A 12,227-nucleotide genomic window follows, 5' to 3' on the forward strand; every position below is an offset into this window, starting at 1 on the left:
TTATTGTTAAGAAATGATAAAAATTTAAAGCTATTATGAAGAAACTTGTTCTTTGCATCAATTTGACATCGTATCCCTTTCTTCATTGCATATCTCATATTTGTTAAACAAATTCTGCAGGCTATAGGACTGAGAATTTGGATGACAAAGTATCAAAAGTCGTCGTTGTAACCAGGTAACCGCTAATTCCTGTTGTGTGATAAATGGTGTATGGGTAAACGGGTAAACCCTAAACCTTAAGCTCCCCACATTCAATTGATTTCCTACGGTAGATCGTATGGTTCATTTGTTTCTTCCAATATTTGTTTCCACAATCCAAATTTGGTACTTGAAAATCATATGGAAGTATTAATCCAGTTCAATCGTATCACTTTCAATACCCTTCAGTCGAACGACTTGTCACATGAAATCTTGTTGGGCACATGAGTCACTTATTAATATTAACATCTATGTTGATCTGGTCATGTTTTGTCATCTCTAATTATGGCTGCATACACTAGGGTATGAACGTATTTTTATAACTATTATTCTGGAAACTTGAGCAGCTTACCCATCGGATACTTGTCATGATTAAACAATTCTATGGTCGGTTTTCGTAAATAGTTTCAAATTCTTTATTGTTTTTCTTCATATCCTTCAAAAAATTGTAACATGGTTAATACAAGTCACTAGGCAGAATAAAAAATTGCCCCCTAATACCCAATTCATAGCTATTTAATTATAATTATCAACAGAAGGCAACTCAAAAGCAAGCATTATGTATTGAACAATGTAAAAGCAAAAAAAGAGACTCACGAACAAATCTTTTCATTACTGTCCAGAACTACTTAACTAAACCTTTAATTTAATTTAAATTGTTTCATTTGTCTCTTTAAACTAATTTTAGTTATATGGAGGGTAGGAATCAGGATCCATTAAAAAAATGAAACTAGTACGTGATTTGATCCATCTTTGTCGCAAAATTAAGATCTTATTGTTCATGTGAATATCATTTTATGGATGGTTCTGATTGTTGTCTAGCACGTCTTGAGATGATTTAATGGATTCAAAATTTGAATGTATTTAATTATTTAAATTTAGAGTTAGTTATAAATAAATGCTTCTAATGTGAATGAAATTTACGTTATAATTTGAACTAATTTAAAATAACATTTTTTTTAATATATATGACCTATAATCTTATTCTTTATTTTGTTTTCGTATTCTTTAAATCTGAGGCGACTAGTATAAGACATGAATGGAATTGTGTAATTATTTAATTTAATGTGTAATAAACTTTCCTAAATTATGATTCCTAATGCTTAAGGCTGCTGACCCACGTGAAAAAAGGAATAACCAGAGCTGCCGTGGCAATCTGAAGGTGCGCGGCTGCGACGCTCGCTATGCAGGATTCCAAACTGTACAGTTGTAAGAATTTCGATCTCTCATGGCAGAATCCGGTGCTCAGACGGTCTCGGAGCCGCTGCTAACTACGATCCAACCCCAGAACGGAGATCCCCGCGAAGCAGTAGTAATGGAGAAAGATCCAGTCTTTGATAGGACCCTTCAGCGGTTCGAGTTCTCTCTTCCTGTTTGGCTTACACGAGACCTCATCTTCTCAGCGTTTTCTTGTCCTGGAGTGCGTTTCTCGTGGTGGGTATCTCGGTTCCGGTACTAACTCTTGAGTTCTTTCAGTGTCCGAGATGTGAAGAGTACCAGATCATTAAGTTCGAGCTCAGCATCCTTGCTTATCATAACCTCCGGAAATTCCTTTTTGTTGACCGCTTCCACGGATAGAAGATCACATGAACTCACCAGGGTTGCAAGGACAATTAGATTTCCATCTCCCTGGGGTTTTCGCAAGGACAGGCTTCCAAGTGAGGTACCCAAACCCACCTTGAACGCGACTTGTGCCCACTTGTACTCATTGCAAATGTCTACCATCTAGACCAAGTGAGCTACGAAGTCCAGCTTGCAACCACAGATGTGCCAGTGAAGGAGACTAGTCTAAAAAAAGATTGAGAGAATATCCAATCCCCCTCGGCGTCTCAAAATCTTCCCAATTCAGTCAACACTAGTGTCAACATTTGAAGTTGAAATTCATAAACAGTAACCATAGATAAACTTTAATTTCAAATTTAGTGTTAGTGTCAACGATTTTATGTACACCAGAAAATATTTTCTAATATTAATGTCTCAAAATGAGAAATATAACAAAAACAAAAGAATGAATGAATTTTTAAGAATATACTTAAATAAAACATAATACTTAAACACTAAATTAGGTAAAATAAACATGATTACTATTCTTATTAATAATTTAATGTATAATTAAAATATAGTAATATACTAATGATTAAAATTAGATATTATATTATTAATTAATATTATATTTCCACAAATTTTGAAATAATAAATTTAATTATTTATAAAAATGGGATAATTATTGAAACATAATTGATCAAATGCATATTTTAACTATATTTTAAAAATTAATGAATATAATAAAATATACTATAGTTAAATTACCAAATTTAAATATCTAGTTTAATATAGTAAAAAAAATTAATGAATATAATAAATAAATATATTATATTTTAATTACCAAACTTAAAATATCAAGTTTAATACAGTTTTCCTCTAAAAAAAAAGCAATGCCCACATGATGAACTGATGCACTTGTTTACAGACACAGCAGTTGCTTCTTGTCAGGAACACTTTCCCCTACTAATCTTTGAGACGGTTTTCCTCCAAAAAGAACAGAATACCCACATGATGAATTGATCCATTTGATTACGCACACATATCATCCCTAATTGTGTTACCACAGCATCAGGGTTCCCCACTTCATCAAAAGAGGGTAAAATGCTGGAATTCACAGTAAGAGGGTATAAAAGGGAACAAAATGCACAGGGGCAGATGGGCAAATTCACAAATGAACTCTCTTGTATTCATGGCACTCTATCAATAAAAAGCTACGCTCTAATTCAAAAAATAAAATAAAGAGAATTTTTTTTCATTTCTCTTGCGTCCATGATACCTTTCTTTTATCTTGTTATCAGCCATACACATATTGTTCTCCAGCAGAAAAATAAAGTAGAAGCATGCATACCAAAAACAGTATTTTTCCCTTCAAACCTAACTAATATCATTGCCGAAGAAGACCAAATAATCGAGAACAAGAAAGTCAATAGAACTAGTGAGAAGCTGACTACCAACACAAGAAACAAAAGGCTGCATATGCCAAATACACAAGACAAATGATGACAAAACAAATAACAACATAGTACAGCTTTAGGCCCCTATCAGTTACAGAGGCCTTCCACAAGAAGGCTAAGGCCTCTTTTCAAGAAGAACAATAGGAAGACCAAGTATAGTTTATCTACAATTTGTCTAAGAGAACCTTTCATATGCATAAGTCACACATATTGAGGTCATATGTGATTACATCAGAGGTAATTTTAAAAGTTTTACAATTTACAATTTATTTGTAAACTAGGTTATATAAGAAAAAATAAAAATATGCTAAACTAAACCTAATCAAAGATCATGACATTCCGTACAACAAATCAAGTAGCCCCAAATCAGATGCATAAATCTATAGTAAGCTCACATCAAATGTTCAAAAACACATAAGGTTGTAACATTTTGTCCAATTAGGCAGATCTCATGTTAGATGTTTATGAGCACAACAAAAGTGAGTATGATTTCAGTGCACCGATAACACAGTAGCCCCAAATTAGATCTATAGGAAGACAATACGCAGACCACACATCGAATGACTAGGGCCACATTAGATGGACCCACTTTGATCGAGTGGGTCCCATGACTTCATTATTCCACTTGCTAAGTGAGCTCTATGTTAAATGTACACACCTGTCATGGGTGGGCCGACTACTTCAAGTGTAATACATATCAGGTGGATCCATCCCAAGTGCATGGACCTACATAAAGAAGTCTGGTACCAAGTTTTCCTCTTTTTTAACATTTATACATCCTCTTCCTTGAAAGGAAAAATCTTTTTACGGAAAAAAGTTCAGTTTGTAAGTTCACTGCAAAGGTTACTTTTTCTATTTGGAAGGTGAGTTCCTTCAGAAAAAACAAAAACAGACAAACAGTTTTTTAGTGCAGAAATTAGTCCTTTGATTCAAAGAGCTGCTTTTTAGCTCCAAGTAGTCATGCCAAACGAAGCATATAAGGATTTAATCTTCACACATTCGATTTTTTTATGGAGCAAGATTAATATGTAAAGTGAGCAAGATCAAGTCAATATTTTTTTTTTTTTTGAAAGGACTAGCACAATAAAGCCTACACAAGAACTGAACTCCAGCAGCAAGGCAACTTCACCAGATGCTGTTAGACTTTCCACACTCCCAGTCATATCACAACTAAATGCAAGCATCAGTGTAAGGCTCAGTGAAATGCTTTTGTACACATGATGCTTCATCTAAAGAAACTCTGACACATATTGACCAGTTCAGCTCAACAAAACATTCCACGGGCTTTCAAACAAAATATGGGCAATAGTTGAATGAGTAAAAAATAAAAATAGACTAGGTCACTGAAATAGCCTAGAGTATACCATTGTGCATTTCCAGAACGATGAGAAGCCAACAGCTACCAGATATGCTGTTATCCTTCATCAAAACAAATATCTCACAGTTTCTGATTGAAGAATAATCAAAGGTAAAACAGCTCTCTCTCAAACGTAGCCATCTCACAGTCACATCATGAAAGAATAACAAGTAGTAATTCTGTACCTCTCATAGGCCTCATGTGACATCCACTCCAAGGCCCTGTAGCCCCTTTACAACCTGCCTGCTCTGATACTGCAGTAACATTTGCAGAACACTGTCGTTAACACTCCAGTGCCTCAAAAAGCCACATACAGACTAGATAAAAGCAGATTGATTTGAAAAACAATTCTCTACTCAATTAATTAAACCAAGAAGGAAAACAGATACACAAAGAAAGAAACAGCCACAATATAGCAAGTGGTTGAAGCCTACTCAAAAAACAAAGTAATTTGATGCTCATCAGGACACATTTTAAAACATAACCATTCCTGACTTTTGTAGTTCAAGAGCCATGGTTTATAATGTAAATGGGTAGACGATGGAAAAGTGAAGGATAAAAAGTTAAGCTTGAAAAAGAGAACCCCCAGGTAGAATTTGTTAGGGAGGAACCAAACAAGTGTGCACCATTTTGTGAAAGACAACTTAAGTACCACATGTATGGTAAGCATACTTTATTTTGTTAGGACGATCAATAAATTTATTAAAAAAAAAACAGAGATTAAAGAAGTGGTAGACCTTTTTCATAATGCAAATGCACTTCATTTTCAGTATGACTTTAATAGTTTGGTTGCTGTAAGAACCAAAACAGTCAACTTGCATAAGCTAAAAATATTTTGTTCACTTTTCTACAAAGAAGACATCATACAAGATGTAAACTGTACAGATCTTCATCACCACAAGCTACAGGATTTTATTGTGACTGAATCCTACCAGTAGATTTACACAACCGGTAAAACTAAAAAGGGTCCTCAATATACAACTCTCTATTTTAATAGCTCACTTCCAATAATGAGTAAAAAAACCATTGGAGCATGTTTTAAGTATCAATTTCAGATAACTTCTAAATTAGTGTAGATGAAAATATTTAAAAGATGCACATCTACAGAATAAGAAGCAAGAAACACGTAAAGAAATATATAGTTTCTTCACAATATTCTAACCATACAATCTATCACATTAAAAAGAAAGCTGAGAGTGCAATTTAGTCCCTTCATGTTAAATATCTGCCAGTTGTTGTGCTAACAACATAAGTAACAGGAAATGTCTTCATGAATACATGCACATCTTTATGGGCATCTACCACTGAGAAATAAAAATATGTTTTTTTTTTCAGGGCAAGAAATAAGAACATCTTTCAACCTAAAGAGGACCTTTAGCATAGCAAAATAAATAACAGAAGCAAATATTCTCCAAAATAATTAATAAAAGAAAAAAGGAGCATGAAAGAAGCAAAATGCTGTTAGTTGTGAACAAAGATAATGTAAGAAAATGGTTAAATTTAAGCAGATCTCCTTATATAAATCAAAGGGGAACAGGTCAGATGCATCAAGAAATCCACAAGTACATAAATATCCATGGTTTATTTATCCAATTTTCTAGAGAAGATAATGAGATCCAAAAAGTAGTCCGAGTCCCGAAGTCAATCAGATTCAAAAACGTAGTTGGAAGAACCTTGGAGTTTATTCACATTCCATTAACATCAGTCAAACCGTTTACCTTGAGCATATAAAACAGTTCCTTCAACTTCTTCAGAAATTAAGAGCAAACAACATCCACCTCCACTGTCTCACACGAATTGCCTCTTGCAAACACAATGTGAACATTAAAGAAAAAAAGAAAGCAGTACTAACCAATCAATTTTCTGGTAATAACACCAGATTTTTTAATCATTGTTCATAATGTACAAATGGGAAAAGAATGTTACAAACACGAGCAGCAAATGGAACTGATTTTACCCAAAGAAAAGCCATAACGCAACACCTTGCAAAGCACTTTCTTTGATCAGTAAAGCTGCAGACAGGAAAAAACCCTGCAACATAATTTGTATTGGTTATGGAGAAATGAATGTAGAGCAACTTCTTTTCCACTGAAAGTTGTTCAAAAGTGCCTGCTAAAAAACAGCATCAATACTCATCACAGACGACCTCAAGTGAATTCCAGCCGCAAAGTGTCCATCTCTCACCTAACACCATATGCAAACACCTCACAGGGGTGGGATGCTCCAAGGCAACCATCCATTTTGTCCTAAAACTGTACGTCATATTGCTCAGCCAAACAGACCACCAGTACCTACAAAATCTCCTTGCTGCAACTCCTTTCTTCGCAGCTCTTCTAACGGATCAGGACTCTTCATGATTCTTCGCAAACGCCTACAAAGGTCAGTTCAAACACAGTTTCAGACCTAAACATCGATACATCCACCTTAACTGTCTTAATTAGCGAAATGTACCTATCCTGAGCATGCTGAGCAGGAAATGTTGGCATAAAATCTCTTGATTTAGCCAGAGGGACTTCACGAAACCACTCGTGGCTAAGTGCTGCTTCAGCTGTTATCCTCTGTAAAAGAAAAAGAAAGATATGGCAGAACATGATCAATTTGACAACCTAAAAATACAGGTATAAAAAGACTATAGGGAACACACCTTCTCAGGATCATAAGTAAGAAGTTTGTTCAACAGATCAAAACCCGCTTCAGAGAGGATTGGACGTCCAAAGAAAGGAGCAGGAGGGAACTTCTTCCGCAAATTATTATACCTGGAAAGAAAACATTGATGGTTAAATAGATCTGAAAAATGTACCAAGAAATTGAGATGTGCTATCACGGCATATCAGAGGCCTGACCAGTATCACACATAGCTGGAATGTGTGAGAGAACAGTAAGAAAATGGGAAAAGAAACATTCATTTAGAGCATAAAAATCACAACCATATACTTACGGTTGCTTAGTGTACTTTGTTCTGACTGCTGGTAACTTGACAAATCCGGGCCATATCTTCTCATTGGGGGTGCCAAGTGTTTTAAATATCTGTAGTTTAGCGAAGACCGTGAGAACTGATCAAAACTAGAAAACGACTAAGATCAATATTGAAGATATAGGGAGAAGATTTGAGACCTGGTCAAGCTGATCAATTTCAGTTTTCCCACTGAATAGTGGTTCCTTTGACAACAGTTCAGCCATGATGCATCCCAATGACCACATGTCAATAGCAGTCGAGTACTTCTTTGCTCCAAGTAGAAGTTCAGGCGCTCTGTAAAGTAGTGTAATGAAGATAGTAAGATTACCGTCCGCAATAAAAAGTAAAGGATATGACATTTTGCAGCTCAGAGATGTAGTTACCTGTACCATAAGGTAACAACCAACTGAGTGTAGGGCTTCAATGGGCTACCATATTGGCGAGCCAACCCAAAGTCACATATCTTAAGCTCGCCCCGGTTGTTCAAAAGAAGATTTGATGTCTTCAAATCCCTAAGAAGAACAGTGAAATCCTCAATTAGTTGAGCATACCAAAACAAAGAAAAAAAATTAATGAAAGCAGCACCTCGACTTTGCCACAAAAGTACCTGTGAAGGACCCAATTGTCATGAAGATATTTGATACCCTCTAACAACTGTAACATCAAGCACTTAACTTCACTCTGGCTAAAAGGTTGTTTCATCGTTTCCATCAGCCCTTTAAGATCATGTTCCATGTACTCCATGACCATGAAAACCTGGTTAATATCACTACCAATTACAACTTCTTTAACATCCACTATAGATGGGTGATGACATGACAAAAGGATGTTAATTTCCCTTAAAGAAGTCAAGGGGAAACCTTCTCTTTCTTTCTCCATTTTCACCTTCTTCAAAGCCACAATTTCACCACTCTTCTTATCACTTGCCCTGAATACGACACCATATGTACCTTCATCTATTCTGTTCAGTTTCTCAAACTCATCAACACTCCTACACCCATGCAGCATGTTAAAACTCCTAACAGAAGGCGCCCCATTGGAATCATTGACAGGAAGAGTATCAGTGTCAGACTGGTGAACGCCAGCATCACAATTTCTCTCTTTTTCATCAAGCTCCATATAGACATTCTCATCCAACTCAACTTCATCCTCACTAGCTGATCCACTTTCACAACCATCTCCACTGGAACCAGATGACTTTGACCGTGCTCTTTCATAGCATTCTGTGCTGAGCTCCCCCAATTCGGGACATAGCTCCTTTTTGTTCAACCTTGACCCAGTAGAATCAACTAAAAGTATCTGCTTCCTCTTTTTACTCTTACCTTCATCCTCAGAAACCTCACTTTCATCCCAAGGAGAATTATTCCCATTGGCCCACCTGGAAGCTGATATATTCCTAGAAGAGATATAGTCCCCCTCTTCTGGTTGCCTGATATCCTGCACAGTACCTTGTTCGTGTTCAAAGGGCGAAGTAGAAAACAACCCAGCTGGTGGTTCCGTGGCTATGGACCTCGTTGATCCAGGTGTAGTTTCAAGGCCAACAGGAGACCGCTCTGACATGGTAAGGCTGTTCCGCTCAGACGTAGTGGGTTGTGCCTCATTTAAACTATGATAAGGAGATGCATGTAAATCGTGAGGAAGGGGTGGAGAAGGAGGAAGCGGCAAGTTCTGTAGGTCGGCATTATTCCTAGACGAAATATTGACCTGTTTCACTTCGGCGTCCCATAAAATGGGAGAAAACTTCCGCTTTTTGTCTGAGGCCAACCTGGCTCCATGTATCAACGGAAGATCCTTGTTCTTCCTAAAATGGGATTCAGATACGTCAGGTTCGTCAGAACCACTGCCACTTGACAGTTCCCCTGGCTCGCGGTCAACTTCCCTAAGAGCGCGGCCGTTTTGCTTAGTTCCACGATCAACACTACCCCCTGAGTAACTCATGTTAGGAGAAAAATGGTATTTTCCATCAACCACTTCTCCTTCCTTGACATCTAACTGTCTAACCCTAACCCTATCTCTAATACTTTTGTCTCTTTCTCGCTCGACATCATGGGTCCGACGCCGATAGCGCGCCGTTTCACGATCGAATTCCTCTCTACAGTAATAAAAAGTTTTCCCCCTGGAAATATCAATCTCCGCCTCCCAGTCTCGGAATTCGTTGACATGGTAACCTCCAAACCTTCCTAGCCCCATGCAATCCCGGAAACAAAAGGCTATCCCGATTAATCCCAAACCCTAACTCGACGATTGGCAAACCAAAACGCCCAAATCAAACACGCGGATATTAATGCAAATCCAAGAAACAAAACCCCTTCCGAGACTTCGAAATTGCTTACCGTCGTGAACGGAAGTGAAATGGCGATGCTGATGCAGCCCACTACTGATCACAGCAGGAAGCGAAATCGCGGTGCGATAAGACTGCCGAAAATCGAAAATAGAAACAGATCCTAAAAGCGCAACTCTTTGACTGCGGGAGGGAGAAAGACGTACCTTCCACGAAGGTCGATCCTCGAGATTGTTTGGCCGTAATAGTTAGCGTGTGGCGTGCGGTGTACTTATAGTTTTTTCTTTCTTTTCTTTAAGCGCGTGCCGCGTATGATTAAGGAAGTCACGCCGCCTCGCTCCCAAATATTTGTTCGATCGAAACGGTCCGTGCCTCCGTCATTGTATGGGATCTGACTAGGGTGGGCATCGGTTCGGGTTTTACTGGGAACCCGATCCGATCCGACCCAACCCTTACACTAACATAGGTCAAGTTTACGAAAAACCCTTCCCAGTAAAAAAAACTTATACATGTTTCGAGTTTCATCAGAAAACCAACATGAAGTGAGATAAATTATTCACAGATTACTTAATTCATTAGATTAAGGGGTTAGGGGCGGTTAGTCCACAATGAAAGTGGAAATAAAGTGGAAAATTGAATTGAAGTGAGATAAATTGTTTCCACTTCAACTCATGTTTGGGTGTTAGTATAGACGAATTCAAGTGGTTGGAAAATAGATTCCAGTGTTAGTGCCCCCAAATGAAAACTATCATATAAAAAAGAGAATAAGTAACATTTTATAATATACTTAAATAGAACATATACTTAAACATATAATGAACAAAAATAAATGTGGTTACTACACTTATAAGTGATTTAACGTGTAGTATTAGAATATATTAATATCCTAATTAATAAAAAATTATATTATATTACTTAATGATTATAATTTATTATAAATTAAAACAATAATTATGGTTTAATTAATTATAACAATTGGATAATTAAACCAATTAATGATTATAGTTTATTATAAATTAATATACTAATTTATTGTGACTAGAATAAATTATTTAAAATAAATAAAAAAATAAAAAAAACATAAGTGAATATAATAAATAAATAAATTATTCAGTAATAACATAAGATATAGTTTAACATTAAAACTCACTATTTTAATAAAAAATAAATAAATACATAATAAATTAATTTATTTATTTATTTATCAATAACATAATATACAATTTAAATATTATTAATTAATAATATATTAAAAAAATAAAAACTAATGGTTTAATTAATTGGATAATTAAACCAATTATGACGATGTTTAATTTTTCCTAAGTTAGGAAAAATTAAACATCGTCTTCGTCTTCCTCTGCGGCGGGCTTGGCAACGGCAACGGCAGCGGGCAACGGCGACGGAGGCAACGCTCCGACTGTGCGCCGAGAGGGAGAAAATAGGGAGGCCGAGAGAGAAGAGAAGCCAGGAGGCCGAAGGGCTCTGGCCTCCCGTGCTCTGCGACGGAGGTCGAAAAAGGGAGGAAAGAAGGCCGACGGGGGCGGGGGGGCGGAAAGACAGGGAGGCTGAGGGGCTCTGCGACAGAGCCTCCCATGCTCTGCGACGGGGGTGGGGGCAGAGGGAGGAAAAAATACTTTGCTTAACGATTGCGGAGGGGGGGGAAGAGAGGGAGGCCGACAGAGGTGGGGGCAGAAGGAGGACGCCCGACAGGGATGGGGGCAGAGGGAGGAAAAAATCTGGGAGGGAGTAGTCGTCTGGAGAGGCTGACGAGAGGGAGAGCAGAATAGCGGGGGAGAGGGGGGGGGGGGGGGGGGGGGGAAGAAGCAACGCGCGTTGCGCGGGAAAAGCTAATGATTCGCAAAATAGGTAGGAAATAGTTTTCCCCCGTTTTTGCCTTAGCTAATGAAATGGTGTTATCTCACTTCAATTCAAGTCATTATGGACTAACGTCATAAATGGAATGAACTAAGTAATGTGGGGGGAATTCATTCCACTTCATTGTAGACTAACCCCCCCTAGTGTACAACAAATTATACTTCAAATAAATCACGTCAATTTATTCGCTCAAGAAAAAAACGGGTAATTTGGATTCCGACTTATTCTGTGAATCAAACAATTAAAAACCTTCGTCGCAGTGCACGAGAGGCCTCCCTTCTGTCACAGAGCCTCCCGGCTTCTCTTATCTCTCTTACGGAGAATTGGTTTTATTAATATAAATTTTTTATTGTATGAACAAATTTATTTTTTATCTCAGCCTCCTCTCTCTTCTCGCCCCTCTCTTATAAATTATAAATAATAAAAAAAATATTGATATTTATTTTTATGATATTGGAAGATTTAAATCGAAAAAACTTCTAAAATTTTTGTGGCATTATCCAGAACCAACGGCCGCTTTTATTTTTCAGTAAGGGAATAATGGCCAAGAGTAACAAAATC

General features: G+C 37.1%; 1 protein-coding gene across 4 annotated transcripts; it reads right to left on the reverse strand.

The window, feature by feature from the left end:
• Nucleotides 1-4,361: 4,361 nt before the first annotated feature.
• LOC137962236 (cyclin-dependent kinase G-2-like) lies at nucleotides 4,362-10,015 on the reverse strand. 4 transcript variants are annotated; one of them, XM_068808988.1, is made up of 10 exons: nucleotides 8,118-10,015; nucleotides 7,894-8,022; nucleotides 7,669-7,804; nucleotides 7,493-7,581; nucleotides 7,199-7,310; nucleotides 7,006-7,112; nucleotides 6,739-6,925; nucleotides 6,273-6,585; nucleotides 4,740-4,808; nucleotides 4,362-4,616 (listed from the first exon to the last, which is right to left on the reverse strand). In XM_068808988.1, exons 1-7 carry the CDS (start codon nucleotides 9,698-9,700, stop codon nucleotides 6,823-6,825), a joined length of 2,259 nt encoding a protein of 752 aa, XP_068665089.1. In that variant the 5' UTR covers nucleotides 9,701-10,015; the 3' UTR covers nucleotides 4,362-4,616; nucleotides 4,740-4,808; nucleotides 6,273-6,585; nucleotides 6,739-6,822. The 4 variants fall into 4 exon arrangements, with proteins under 4 accessions (XP_068665089.1, XP_068665090.1, XP_068665091.1 ...); XM_068808989.1 differs by having other exon boundaries at nucleotides 6,273-6,357; nucleotides 6,512-6,925; XM_068808990.1 differs by having other exon boundaries at nucleotides 4,362-4,608; nucleotides 6,273-6,925.
• Nucleotides 10,016-12,227: the final 2,212 nt, after the last annotated feature.

This window comes from Aristolochia californica, unplaced genomic scaffold (genome assembly GCF_029961685.1).
Source record: "Aristolochia californica isolate CCGP_79_NKW_82.1479 unplaced genomic scaffold, dmAriCali1.0.hap1 SCAF_4, whole genome shotgun sequence".
NCBI lineage: Eukaryota > Viridiplantae > Streptophyta > Magnoliopsida > Piperales > Aristolochiaceae > Aristolochia > Aristolochia californica.